Source organism: Ornithodoros turicata, chromosome 1 (assembly GCF_037126465.1).
Source record: "Ornithodoros turicata isolate Travis chromosome 1, ASM3712646v1, whole genome shotgun sequence".
Lineage (NCBI taxonomy): Eukaryota > Metazoa > Arthropoda > Arachnida > Ixodida > Argasidae > Ornithodoros > Ornithodoros turicata.
This window is the reverse complement of record NC_088201.1, coordinates 122,172,140-122,185,416: the sequence shown is the minus strand read 5'-3', so window position 1 is coordinate 122,185,416 and position 13,277 is coordinate 122,172,140. Positions and strand designations below refer to the sequence as shown.

At 42.0% G+C, this 13,277-nt stretch overlaps 1 protein-coding gene across 1 annotated transcript in view; it reads left to right on the top strand.

Annotated features, from left to right (window-relative positions):
- The window catches only part of LOC135368567 (uncharacterized), a 37,323-nt gene extending 24,451 nt beyond the window's left edge, over positions 1-12,872 (top strand). The window contains exons 3-4 of the mRNA XM_064601948.1: positions 144-237; positions 12,680-12,872. Coding sequence (XP_064458018.1) covers positions 144-237; positions 12,680-12,711 — 126 coding nt within the window. The 3' untranslated portion in view covers positions 12,712-12,872. The remainder of the gene's footprint in view (positions 1-143; positions 238-12,679) is intronic.
- The last annotated feature ends 405 nt before the right edge of the window (positions 12,873-13,277 follow it).

Genomic DNA, 13,277 nt, shown 5'->3' with positions numbered 1-13,277 from the left:
GGAAAAGCAAGAGGGCATCGAGGTATTGCAGGTTTGCGACATCAGCGAGTTACGCAGTCTGCCTTGTTTGTTCGAGATTGTGCTGCTGTTTACAAGTGCATCTGACATACATCATTACAATATCTATCTATTGTTCACAACAGTGGTATGTCCCCGAATGGAACATGGAAAGACTCACTAGTGGTGGGGACACCGATGCCAGTCCTCCAACAGTTCAAGAGCCTACGACGGATGGCCGTAAGTACCATTGTGGAGTTAGTGCTAGTTCGTTGTACGATGCAGTGGGGCAGTATAGTTTAGTTTCGCTAACCATATCTACAGCCCATTCTAATGCACCGACAGTTTTGTCCAACGAAAGAAAACGATGAGCGTTTCGGATTTGTTCAGGTAGTAACTTTCTGAATGTGGGATATAGGTAACATAAGTTGGGCGGTTATGAGATCAGATTATCAGGTTATCAGGTTATGTTATCAGATAGATAATTAGATTTTCAAAAACTATACACTTATCATCACAGACGTTATCCCCATTGTGACACCAAGAAACATGAAGAGCAAGATATAACAATAATTATTGTCCTAGAGGGAGCGTAAAGGTAGTCGTACCGTGTAAGCAAATCTACACTTAATTCAGAGAATGCACACGTATAGCTATATGCTACGCTTAAAGCTGAAACACAATCAGCTTTGAAACTATTTAATGCTAGAATAAAAGATAAACAAAATCATGTATACAACAAATGTTCTCTGAAACTCGTTAATTGAATAACCAAATGTTATTGGGGGCGAGATAAAGGGTAGTTTTGAACAGGGTGTAACATGCATGCGAAAATGCAAACTATAAATGCAAATTACCTATGTAAAATATTGAAAGTACAATGTAGTATGGAAAGTACAAATGCATGCAAAGTACAACATGGTGCACAGAAGGTTATGCCACTGCTTTTTTTTTTAGCCTAAGATTATGCTCGCCTTAAAGAAACATATTTTTCTTAAACATAGATTGGGAAATTAGACATCCCATTCGTGTGACACAAATTAGAAGGCTTGCCATGCTAGTGGAACCCCTGGCCTCCGAGCAATCGACCACTGACATTCTCCCCCATAGAGTCGCAGAGCAAGGAGGGCAGGTTGGGCGATCGCCCCACACCACACACAAAAAAGTCAGTTTATACATTGGATTTCCATCTCTCGCCACTCCCACTACGCGCTACGACACAAAACTGCCCCCTCCCAAACCGTGTGACTGGATCCGACCCTGCCCCCATCTATGCTGATAAGAGTTCATCCAACGCTCGCTTTCCGGATGCAACGAAACACTTCTGTCAAAGCGCAGCGTTAGTTCATCAGATACGTCTCGATGTGGCTTTTACAGCTCAGTGTCGTTGCTGCTTACGATAGATTTGCTCTAACAGATTCTCTCGCACAGTAATCTGGAAGATTCAATCCAATTCAATTCAGTTTTATTTAATCTTTACGATGTAGAGATGGGAAAGTGCTGTGGGACAGCTTTGCATGTTCCGATCCCCAAAGTTTAGAATTCGAATAGCACAGATGGTAAGAAAAAAAGAAAGAAAGAAATAATGCCCAGACGTCATACACACTGAACATAGCAATCGCATTATCACAATTCCAGAGGTGACTGCAACCTGAGAAAATGAGATGGTTCAACTTCCATGCCAGATTCAAATAATATTGTAAGCAGGACAGTAGAGGCAGGATAGGAGGGCAAGAGACCGTTTACTGAGCGACGCTCAATATTCGAAAGCGGCGGGTGCTAACCCAACGATAGCGAAGCGGCTGCCCGTTGCTCGTCTTCTTCACATCTCCCCCGGGGCAAAGAGTGAGCCATCCTGGCGATCGCTCCGGTGTTTGGGGACGGGAGGACACACGGTTTTAGCCGGGAGACGTGGATGACGTCGGAGCCGCGGTGTCGGGCGTCGGGCGGGGAGTGCACAGGCTCAACGGCGTAATTGACATCAGAAACCCGCTGCACGATTCTGTAAGGGCCGGTGTAGCGGCATGAAAATTTGGGGGAGAATCCGGGCTTCCGTCGAGGTACCCAAAGCCAGACCAGATCGCCAACTTTGTGAGACACAACACGGTGCGTCTCATCGTAGCGCTGTTTCGCGGCAGCTTGGGAGTCGTAGGTACGGCAGCGGGCGATTTGACGGCATTCCTCGGAGCATGAGGTCGCCTCTTCAAGTGTCGGGTTGTTGGCGCTACAAGGGGGATACGGAAACATGGTGTCGATGGTACAAACGGGGTTTCGGCCGTAAAGGAGGTAAAATGGGCTGTAGCGTGTCGTGGACTGGACCGCCGTATTGTAAGCGAACGTGACGTAAGGGAGAATGGCATCCCAATTGTCATGTTGCGCCGACACATAAAAGGCGATCATGTCGGCGAGAGTGCGGTTGAAACGTTCTGTGAGACCGTTCGTCTGAGGATGGTAAGCGGTGGTAGGCTTGTGGACGACCGCGCAGGCACGGAAGATGTCGCGCAGTAAAGTGGCGAGGAAGGAGCGACCACGGTCGCTGATGAGGACGCGAGGGGCGCCGTGGCGGCCGCTCGTCTTCTTCACAATATATTGAAGATAAAAGCTAGACCGTACGAGAGTGATTGTTGGCCGTAATTTGTTGCTAAGCACGGGATCATCCATTTATGTTTTAGCCGAACTTTACAAGTGAAATCGTTTGCCTGCAATGAAAACATTTAGAAATTTTTGTACATACATATTAAGCAATCGTTATCAAGATCTAACACACAAGAGTATACTTTTTAAAATATACTTTCACAGAGTTACGATAACCAATAATAACCAAACTACAAATTATTTTATTTTGCGTGAGTAGGAGCCTGTTAGATTATTTTCAGTTGTACCCCAAAGTAAATGACAATAGTTGAAGTGAGACATAAACAGCGAATGGTATAGTAGCAGCTTAATTCAAGAAGGATACCTGTGTCTATGCCAAGCAGTCATACTTGATATTTTACAGGATTCATTCTGAGATGACACCCAAACATTTGATGGATTTTACAATACATTACGACCACATGTTTTCATCATGATGATTGCCTTAGTTTTACTACTATATTAATGCGTAAAAGGTTGAAGTTGACCCATTTGTCCAAGTTGCAAAGCATCATATGAGTAGTATCGGCTATCGCATCAATATCAGAACCACTGAAAAACACACTTGTATGGTCTGCGCACGAAACACACTCTTGTGTCGTCCGCATACGCAAGAAACTATGTTAATTATGTTACTCAAATATATAATGAAAAAGAAAGAAGCCCAAGTACACTACCTTGCGGCACCTCATAACGGATATATTCAAAGGATGATTCTACCTGACATCCCAAGTGGACGTATTGCATGCGATTTGCCAAATATGACTGTAACAGGTCTAATGCAGTCCCACGGATTCCGTAGTGATTTGACATACAAAGCAAAGTACCGTGGTTCATGCTAAAAATGATTTAGTTAAATTTAAAAAAATGCAAAAGGTTCATAGTTTCGATTCAAGATTTTCAATGATTAATTATTTCTGTTTAAACAAAGCAGTGTCAGTTGAACGGCCACTATGAAAACCACGTTGAAAGTAATTCAAAATATTATTCTTATCCACAAAAGAAGAAAAACTACTATGAATAATTCAAGGTAATTCAATCTAATATCAATTTTCATTTTCCTATTCTTAAAAAATAAACTAGCGATAGGCGCAATCTCAGGGGTCTAGAGCTGCTAACCAGTAAATGCCGAACGGACGTACCCGGCGTAAGGAAAACACTGAAGAAGAAATTGAAAAATGCACATTGTCCCATCTTGCCCTCACCCTCGGGGCGACGAGATATAGCAAGATGAGACACGCCGTGGCAATAAGCTATACAAATTAGTTTATGCAATCCTAGCAGACAAGGTAAAGCCCGTGGGCCCCTACACAATCCCTTTGAGCCCACCGCCCACATATTCTGCAATGAAGCCACACAGAGCCCGATGTTATTTTGCTCCACTATCTTTTGCAAACAAGGCACCGCCAGTATGACGTGTCGCTGTTTGCCTGCTTTTGAATGTGCTTCTGCCTTGCTGGAAATGTCCCAGGAAAGAGAAAAAATTGCTGGAAAATCCTAGGCAACATCGAAAAAAGAAATATCTGGGCGCACGCATAAAGCCACGTAATAGGAGATTTATCCGTTTCTAAATTGCATTACAGCATCGCGTCTTTCCCTGTTCATGTCGTTGGATGATTTTCTTTTCTTTTTTTGTTCAACGCTGGAAAACCAAAAGTGTCCATATTTTGCATGTCTCTGGATGAGTGTAGAAAGAAATAAAATCTGCACTTCCACTGACAGAAAAAAATCTGTGAAACGCTGCTGCACAGATGACAAGAGAAAAGATTGCAGAAAATTGCGACTTTTTGGCGGGTCTTTATATTCCAGTCAGAAGTAACGTATTTTTTCGTCTCTCTCTTCAACGCAAACACCCGTCCGAGCAATTCTCACGTGCGATAAAGCTGATATGCAGCGCCATATGTGAGTAAAGTTTCAAGCCCATGGAGCAACAAGCCTCTGAGACAGGCGCGAATTTCATTGAATTTATTTGAATTTTGATTTGACAGGCGGTGACAAGCAAAATATGAGTATGTCGAGCCTTGCCCCACCCAGACACGTACAAAATACCGCAAAAAAGTATTTGAAATAAGATACAGAGTACATAAGCGAAAATGTACTTGAAATACAGTAGAAATTACTTACAAATAAAAGTATTTAGAGTAAAATACTAAATACCTGAAAGGTAATTAAGATACTCACAAGATACTTTGGTACTCGGCATAAAGAACAGACACCAGATAGCCTTAGTAGCTGTTATTCTCTGTTTCGGCAACGCATTCGAAATAGGGCTTCCGATAAGGCCAAGGAAGTAAAGGCGCAGCCTTCGTGTAGGGCTCCATCCTGAAATGTGATCATGTGAACCCTTAGAAATCGTCTCCCCATATGGTATCTTTCAAAGCTGAAGGAGGTCAGCACTCAGGTCAATGACATATCCCAAAAGCAGGTCTGGAATTCACCGAATTCCAGAAGCGGTTAGACCATCGACCTGAGAGCCACTTCTTGCATGGAAACCGGCCGGAGGTACAAGTTCCGCTTTGTTTCTGGGTCACAGGAGGGTTGTAGGGGATCCCATTCCAGGCATGAGTATAGAACATCCAGGAGGATTAACATGCGTCCTGCTACTCTGTACACGCAGAGAGAACAAAAATTGTGAGGTCATCTCTTGACTGCCCTACCCTGACTTGTAATCGGTAGGATGAGGAGAAGGGAAATGTCAGGGCACTTCGGAAAAAAATCCTCACGAGACTATGAGCCAGAATAATGAAAGTAATTGAAATACTGAGTAGAAAATACTTTTAAAAAGTATTTGAATTAGATTACAAGATACATTTCTTGAAGACTAATTAGCAAGATACAAAATACTGAAAAAAGTATTTAAATTACTGTATTTCAAATACAATACTCAAGATGCGTACATGTCTGGCCCCACCTTATGAACCAAATACGAACCAAAGGAGGACATAGAAAGCACAAGCTTAACTGGATTAATAACAAGGTAACTTTGATCAAATGATCTACTATTTTTGTTTCGAAAATACGTAATAAACTTCTGTCTCAGTAACCGGATTGAAAAATAACGAATGACATACACATACGGAGCGGAACAACACAGAGTTTTCCCGTTCACTATAGGAGATTCACCAACATGTGCGAAATACTTATTGAATTATTATGCTAGCTTATATCCAGATACGTCGTGCTCTTCTAAATATTACTGGGGTATGCTCTTTTCCGTTTTCTTAGGATATATTGTAGTATTTGTATTATTCTGTATAACATCAGACCGACTTGAGGGGATATCACAGAAGACATTAACCAGTTGTCTTTCTCTTTTTTACCTTTTTTAGGTTCGTCATCTACTACAATACGAAATTTCCAATATTTCATGAAATCTTCTAGGCTTCTACTTACCAGAATATAAACATACATATGATATTATGCTACATTTTTGTCCAACACAAGACCCAACGACTCATCCAGAATTTTGGATATGATCTAGAGCACATCTTTCTACATTGTCCGCACTATTAACCTTCCCGATTCACACTGTCAGTTTCTCAAAATCAGCTGGACTCTCACACTCTTGCTATGTCAAAATTGCTTGGACTAATGCCCAATCCAGTCCTCTAACGCTCTTCTCTCAACACACTTTTGAACTTTTTGGACACTGTAGGACTTCGATCCTCACGGTGAGGATCCGATTCCATTTATTCCACTTCACCACAACACTACCAGCAATTGGATAATGTGTCGCTTCCGCTGATGAAGCTCCCTACTCATCATCAGTTAAACAAAACAACTTTATCTAGTGGTGATGAGTGGGGGATCCATCCTGTTCCATCGACTAATGCGTTCTTTGAGTATGTCATATGCTAGGAAGCTTACATTCGAATGTAGTCAATGTATGTATTTACAACGTATCTAATGATATCACTGCTAAAATTATGGCATAGAAACTGTTGCATAATCATGCGTTAGGAGGAAGCTAACAATCTCAAATCTTCTGTTTCCCTAAATGGGACTAAAGATTGCTACTTCAAAGTGTTACATTACACGAAGAAGAAACAACCTTTGCAACGAATGATATGTATATAGTGTTATATACAGGGTGTTTCACCTCACGTGATAAAAAATTCTAACTGGCTACGTACTCGCCGGAGGATTGTCGGACTTTCGGCAATTACCTTCTAGAAACTTTTGCCACCATTGAGGAAGGCTTTGGAGAGTTTTTAATTGCGGGAAATTTACTTTTTCAATTGAACTTTGAAAATTTCCACGCGAACCTCAGTCTTTTTGCAGAAATATGAAGTCCTCCACGGATAACCACACACCCAACCTAAACTATGCACAGTATCGCAACAGAAGTAGTCTTTAAAAAATTCGGCTTTATCCCCGCCTGCTTGATTGTCGCAAAGAAAACGGCACGGTATTTGCGGGGAGAGGAGGAAGTGTTCTCGCCTCTTGTTTTTCTTTTCTTTGCGCTGCGTTGACCTTCATGCTGGTGACAACCGACTGTCACAAAGAAAACAAAACAACCGTCTTCTCACAAAGAAGCCAAGACAAATGAAGGCGGGCAGACTTTCTCGTCTAGACGCAGATTTCGCGCGCGCTTCTGTGCGAAAATCAAGCAGCGGGGCAAAGCGTAATTTATACTAATTTTTTCGAGGATTTCTGTTGCGATAAGGTGCATAGTTTTTGTTGGGTCTGCGGTTATCCGTGGAGGACATCATATTTCTGTAAAAAAAAAAGTAAGGTTAGCTTGGCAATTTTCAAAGTTCAATTGAAAAAATAAATTTATCGCAATTAAAAATTCTCCAAAGCCTTCCTGAATGATGGCAAAAGTTTCCAGAAGGTAAATGCCGGAAGTCCGACAATCCTCCGGCGAGTGCGTCGTCAGCTATAAGTTTTTATCACCTTAGGTGAAACACCCTGTATGCACACCCCTTATATCTATACAGGATGTCCCAGAAAACGTGTCTTTGAATTATAATAAAAAAAACTACGCCACCTAGAGTCCTGCGGTCAACGGCGTTTGGTCTTACTGGGTTTGTGCCACCTCCTGATGTGGATGTCGTATGAATAAATTGAAAATCAATACAACTAAAACGAAAGCTGTTGTATTTAGACCCAGAAATAAGGAGGTTCCGTCCTATGTTGATATAAAAATCAAATCTGACCCAATCGAGATCATGTCAGGTATCACGCTACTTGGCGTACACTTTAATGAATATTTAACTTGGGATGAACATATAGCCGTTTTGAAATCAAAAATTGCTAAAATAGCAGGGATTATCAATAGAAATCGCTATGTCCTGCCTCGGCATGCAAAGCTAATAATCTACAATTCGTTACTGCAATCTCATCTGAACTACTGTTGCCTTATATGGGGAACTACTTCACAAGCTAATTTGCAGTCTCTGTCAATAATTCAGAAAAAGGCTATTCGAGGTATTGTTGACTTACCTATGTTATCTGACCTAAAAGGTGTCTACTTAAAACTAAACATTTTCCCAGTACAAGATCTATACAAATATAAGCTCATGGTAACCTACCAACATGCCATCAAATCAAATAACATGAGTTTTCTTAACATATTAAGATTGAGAAAGCCCACGCCTACATATAACTTTCGTACGGCGTACGAATGGGATATCCCTTTTTCCAGGACGACCTATGGGGATCAGAGGGTTGCTTATCAAACGCCGCTTTTACTCTCATGTTATCCAGGTCTCGTAACCTATGGTAGGAAGCAGCTTCGCGACATCTTTCAATCTTAATACTTGTTGTGTGCTTTGCTGTGCCCTGCTTTTTATCTGTTGTAAGTCATCGAAAAGAGTTAATACCAGCTTGTGTTTTTGTTCTTACTGTTGCTGTTCCGTAACCCAATCATTGTTATTGTTCTTCTTTTTCTTTTTTTGCTATCAGAGTGTAGATGCCTTATGTTGGGCTTTCAGATGATGTGCGTTCAGCATTAATATTCAAATGCATCTCAATGCCACTGCCAACTGTAGGAGCTCGGGACCTCGTCAAGCTGCCCTGAGCAGCTTTTTGCCCCGAGTCTCCGCACTGTTACAGTGAAATAAAGATTTGATTTGATTTGATTTGATTTGTATAACGTAAGTTTAATTATGTAAATTTTTGCGAGCTTAAGTCTGAAATTTGCCAAGTAAAGGTCACTTTTTTACCCCGCTGATGTGAAGAGCGTGTCTGATTTACTCCAATTAATGTTAATTGAGAGGAATAATCAGGAACTATCCCATCGGAAAAAAATAGCCGAACGTCATGGTCTACGAAGCTTCCACAGTAGCCCAATGTGGATTTTCCAGCGCAATCTTTATTGATCCGACGAAAGGAGGTTTGAAACCCAGCCCACCGCGGCATCGCAGAACGAGATAACCCACGCAATGCTTATCGTGTCCGACTTTCGCTGGGATAATGCTTTCCCTCTCCCAATTTTAGGAACTACTGCTTTTTGTACAGGTATGTTCGATTTGGTGTGCACTAGCTGCACTAGTTCTGGGGAGCTCGGCGAAGGTGCAGTGCGTGTGTAAAGCCATTTCGTGCGGTGCAAGCAGTGGTGCCCTGTCTTGGTTTTCAAAACGAATGATTGAGTGCAAGTGCAGGCCTAGAACGTCTGCTCCTCGGGCTTCCTGCGTGCGCGTGCAAGCTTTTGGTGTACCGTTCTTCATTTGTTCATGGTTTTCCTGACCGAAGAAGTGCGAATACGCGTGCATCGTGACCAGGCAGCACTGCAGCTGCTCGATTCAGACAGCGAAGAGGAGTTGGACGAAGTGTACATTTCACTTGCTTGTGCCTTTGTAAGAGAAGATGGAATTCGTATTCCCAGCTATTGCGAAAGTGTGGTGGCCAGGTACCAAGAGCACGAATGTAAGAGACTCTTCCGGCAGTCTCGAAAAATGTTTGGCCCCTTAGCCTCTCGTTTCAAGGCGTCGTATTTCTTTCCGAAAGCTGTGCAAGGTCGGCAACAATATCAGCAGAGAAGACTTGCCTTCGTAGAAGATTCATTCGTAGAAGAAGAAGCATTCGTGTTCAGGAGAACATCGTGGGAAGATACTACGAATAGGAGTCTTGTTTTTCCTACTCGGTCCTTCATCTCTGTATATTTTTATTAAAAAGAGAACAATAAACGATTCTCGACCTCTCCAAAGTTTGCGCCTTTTTCCAACACAGCAAAGAAAAGTATAACACGCTTCCCGTGCAGGCAAAAATTCGAATCATCTGTTCGGTAGGTCTCAGATATGAACGCATTATGGCGACAATGCAACAGGTATTGCATCGCACACATATCAAGGAAGCGTCAGCGTTACAGACGTGTCGTCTTCTCCGCGTGCACTCGTACAGCACTTTCTCTCCAGGAAGTGCAGCCCTCCCGTGAACTCGTGCAGAACTAGTGCTGCACAGTTACAAAACGAATATGAGAGTGCAGAGGGCACGAGCGGCTCTGACAACACGAATACAGAAGTGCTGCACCGCCTCAACTAATTCAGCAAGTGCAGTCAAATCGAAGATACCTTACTATCACACTGTGGGCTGGCTTTGGAACCTCCTTTCGTCGGACCGTGAGCGATTGCGCTCAAAAAGTCATCGCGCGTTATGGTCCGGGGCTCCGAAAAGCATGATATTCGGCTATTTTTTCTGATGGGATAGCTCATGAACGTCACTGTCAATTATCATGAATTTGAGTGAATTAGGCACGCTCTTCATATTGATAGGGTAAAAAAGTGACCTTCACTTGGCAAATTTCCGAGTTCAGTTCGCAAATATTTACATAATTAAAATTACAATACGTGACATTCAAACCAGGAGGTGGCCAAATCCTAATAAGAACAAATGCCGTTCACCACATGATTCTAGATGGCGTAGTTGTTTTATTATGATTCAATGACACATTTTCTGGCACACTATGTATACAGTGTGTCCCAGCTAACTGAGAACAAATTTCTTAAAAATATACATATCACTTTTTTTTCGAGATGAAAACAAATTGTAATATAGCATATGCTGAAAGGCACTAGGTTGGCACCAGCAAACTCCTAAGGCAATGTCCCCATAATTCCAATAATTAACTTTTTAATTATAACAGCTACAAGCTCTCCCCAATGACAAAATCTCGTCCCTTCGGTCACCTGATACCGTTGCCGTTTTCAGAACAAAAATTCGTTCGATAGATCGTCCGCAAAAAAAATTCGTGAAGAAACACCATTTTGGGTGTGTCATTTTGGGGTGAGTGTGTGTGTTGTGTGTGTTTCAAGAGTGTCAAAATGGAAAAATGTGTATGTATGTGCATGTGTGTGTATGTTAGAGATGGTGAAGCCGCACCGAGGCACAGGAATAAGTGGACATGTAAAGGGGATGTAAGAGTGTAAACATAAATGGCGGTAATTGAATTGAAGTTAAAGTAGCAAAGGTAAGTAACAGGAAGAGGTAAGGGTAACGGAAAGTAATTAGATGTATCTAAAGGCAATTAAAGCAAGAACGTTGAGTTGAAAGGTAATTAATGTAAGATATATGCAATTAAGAGAAAGATTAAATGAAATTAGAGATTACCGAATATAATTAAATGTGATTAATGGTAATTAAGGTCAAATGGGAATTGAGGGAGCAATTTAGGTAAATAAACGTAATTACAGGGAATTAAATAAGATTCATTTTAACTCAGGTATCCTGCGTTTATCGTTGGTAATTAGAGGGTAATTAAAAGTAATTGAGGCTAACTAAAGGTTAATTAAATGGATTGTCATGTAGTAATCGAAAGTGTCGAACGAAAAGTCAAGTATAGACCGGAGACGGACAACCGGAAGTCGAGTTGGTCCGGAAGTGGATACCTGATGTAAAGTATAGATGGGAAGTGAACAACCGGAAGTCGGCCTTAGGCACGAAGTTGACAAGGTTAGGTTGGATTTAGACCGAAAGTGTATACCCAGAAGTCAAGTATGGTTTGGAAAAGGCGTTTACCCATTTCCCTCGCATTTACCTCTAAATCGCCACTGATTTTTTCTTTATTCTGTTCATTGCACATCTGCGGAGACGCGTCTTCCCTTCACTCCCAATGTAAGAGGTTGAAGGTGAAGCACAGTGTCGATTCATGCGTCGAAGATGAGCTTTTACGTGCAGAAACAAAACGAAAAGAAATAGTATTGGGTGACGCTGTCCGAAGTGCCCTTATCTTGGGGTGCTTTTTGTGTTTCCTTTTAATTTTTTTCCAGGACGCAAGATGCCAAAGTGTACTCTTTCACCCTCTTACTTGTCTAGGGGTGAAGGAAAGACGCGTTTCCGAAGATGCGCGATAAACCAAATAAGAAAACAATGGTGTTCGTTCACGAATATTTTTGCGGACGATCTATCGGAGGGATTTTCGTTCTGAAAACGGACGGTATCACATGTCCGAAGGGATCAGATGTACTAATTTGGACGACCTTGTAGCTTGTATAATTAAAAAGTTAATTATCGAAAGTTTGCCTTAGGAGTTTCCCTTAGGTTTTGCAAAGCGGGCCTTTCCGCAAAGCGACGTTGCAAGTACAAGGGATGAGTGCGAAGAGAAAGCCTCTGAAGACACTCGTCGAGGTTTTGGGAGACACACTCTTCGTTGAACTAATAGTTGACGTGAAGTTGAGCTTTTGTAAATGTGACCGGAAACTTGTAGTCAAAGGTCAACTGAGATATTCGTTCAGGGCAATTCTGAAAGCCTACTGAAATTGTCATTATTCAACAAAATCATATTTAGAAAAGAGCGCTAGCGGTCCCCGGTGAAATTTCGTGATTTGCGCGAAATTAAACTTGGGAAAGTAGGCAAAAAAAAACGATTTGACGCCTGTCACAACACTTTAGTGCTCAGATAAAGGAATACAAAAATATGTGTCAGTATGTCTTTCCGCTATAGTGCCATCAAAAACGAACGGAACACAAATACTGTATTAGGTAACGGAGGGTGGTTTGTGTTCGGCACGATGTTCACGACTTTGACGTCACGTTCTTTTTTTTTTTTTCTTTAACGCATTGCTGTGAAGCGTCATTTTAAGAAAATTGCATTTTTTGGACCTTCTAGTTGCGGTAGCACCTGATGACTCCGGAAGGTGATAACGAAGCTGCTGGGGAGCCCACCAAGGTGTACAAGAGAAACGGCGTTCCAATTCCTGGGACAGCGACTTTATTACGGCTGCGCAATAGAGGTCTCGGCGATAAACGCATGAGTATTGTGATATCCCGTCAGAACCAAAAATACATTTTACAAAAGCTTGCAGATGAGTGTTATTCAAGAGTTGCTGAGCGACCTGTAGGAATCGCTATATAAATCTAGGTATAGCAGATAAGAGTATGCCAACACTGCAAATTTTATTCACCCCAGTTGGGTTAACATTCTTAATGAACATACAGCGAAGCAACAGGAGCATGATGTAGTAACTGGTCGCGCCGATGCCCACACGAACTTTCTTTATGATCATGCTTGTTTCCCGAAGCTAGCTACAGCTGGACAGACTGACATACCGGACAGCTTTCATCTGCGTGGAACAGTTGTGTAGGTTTTCCCACTCTCACTCTCACTCTTTCTCACACTCAAGTAACCAGCATATGCAATGCTGTGCAGTCTCCATAGGCAGTCTTAGTCAGTCCTTTGCGCGCCAGACGTCAGTTTCACTCTGTCG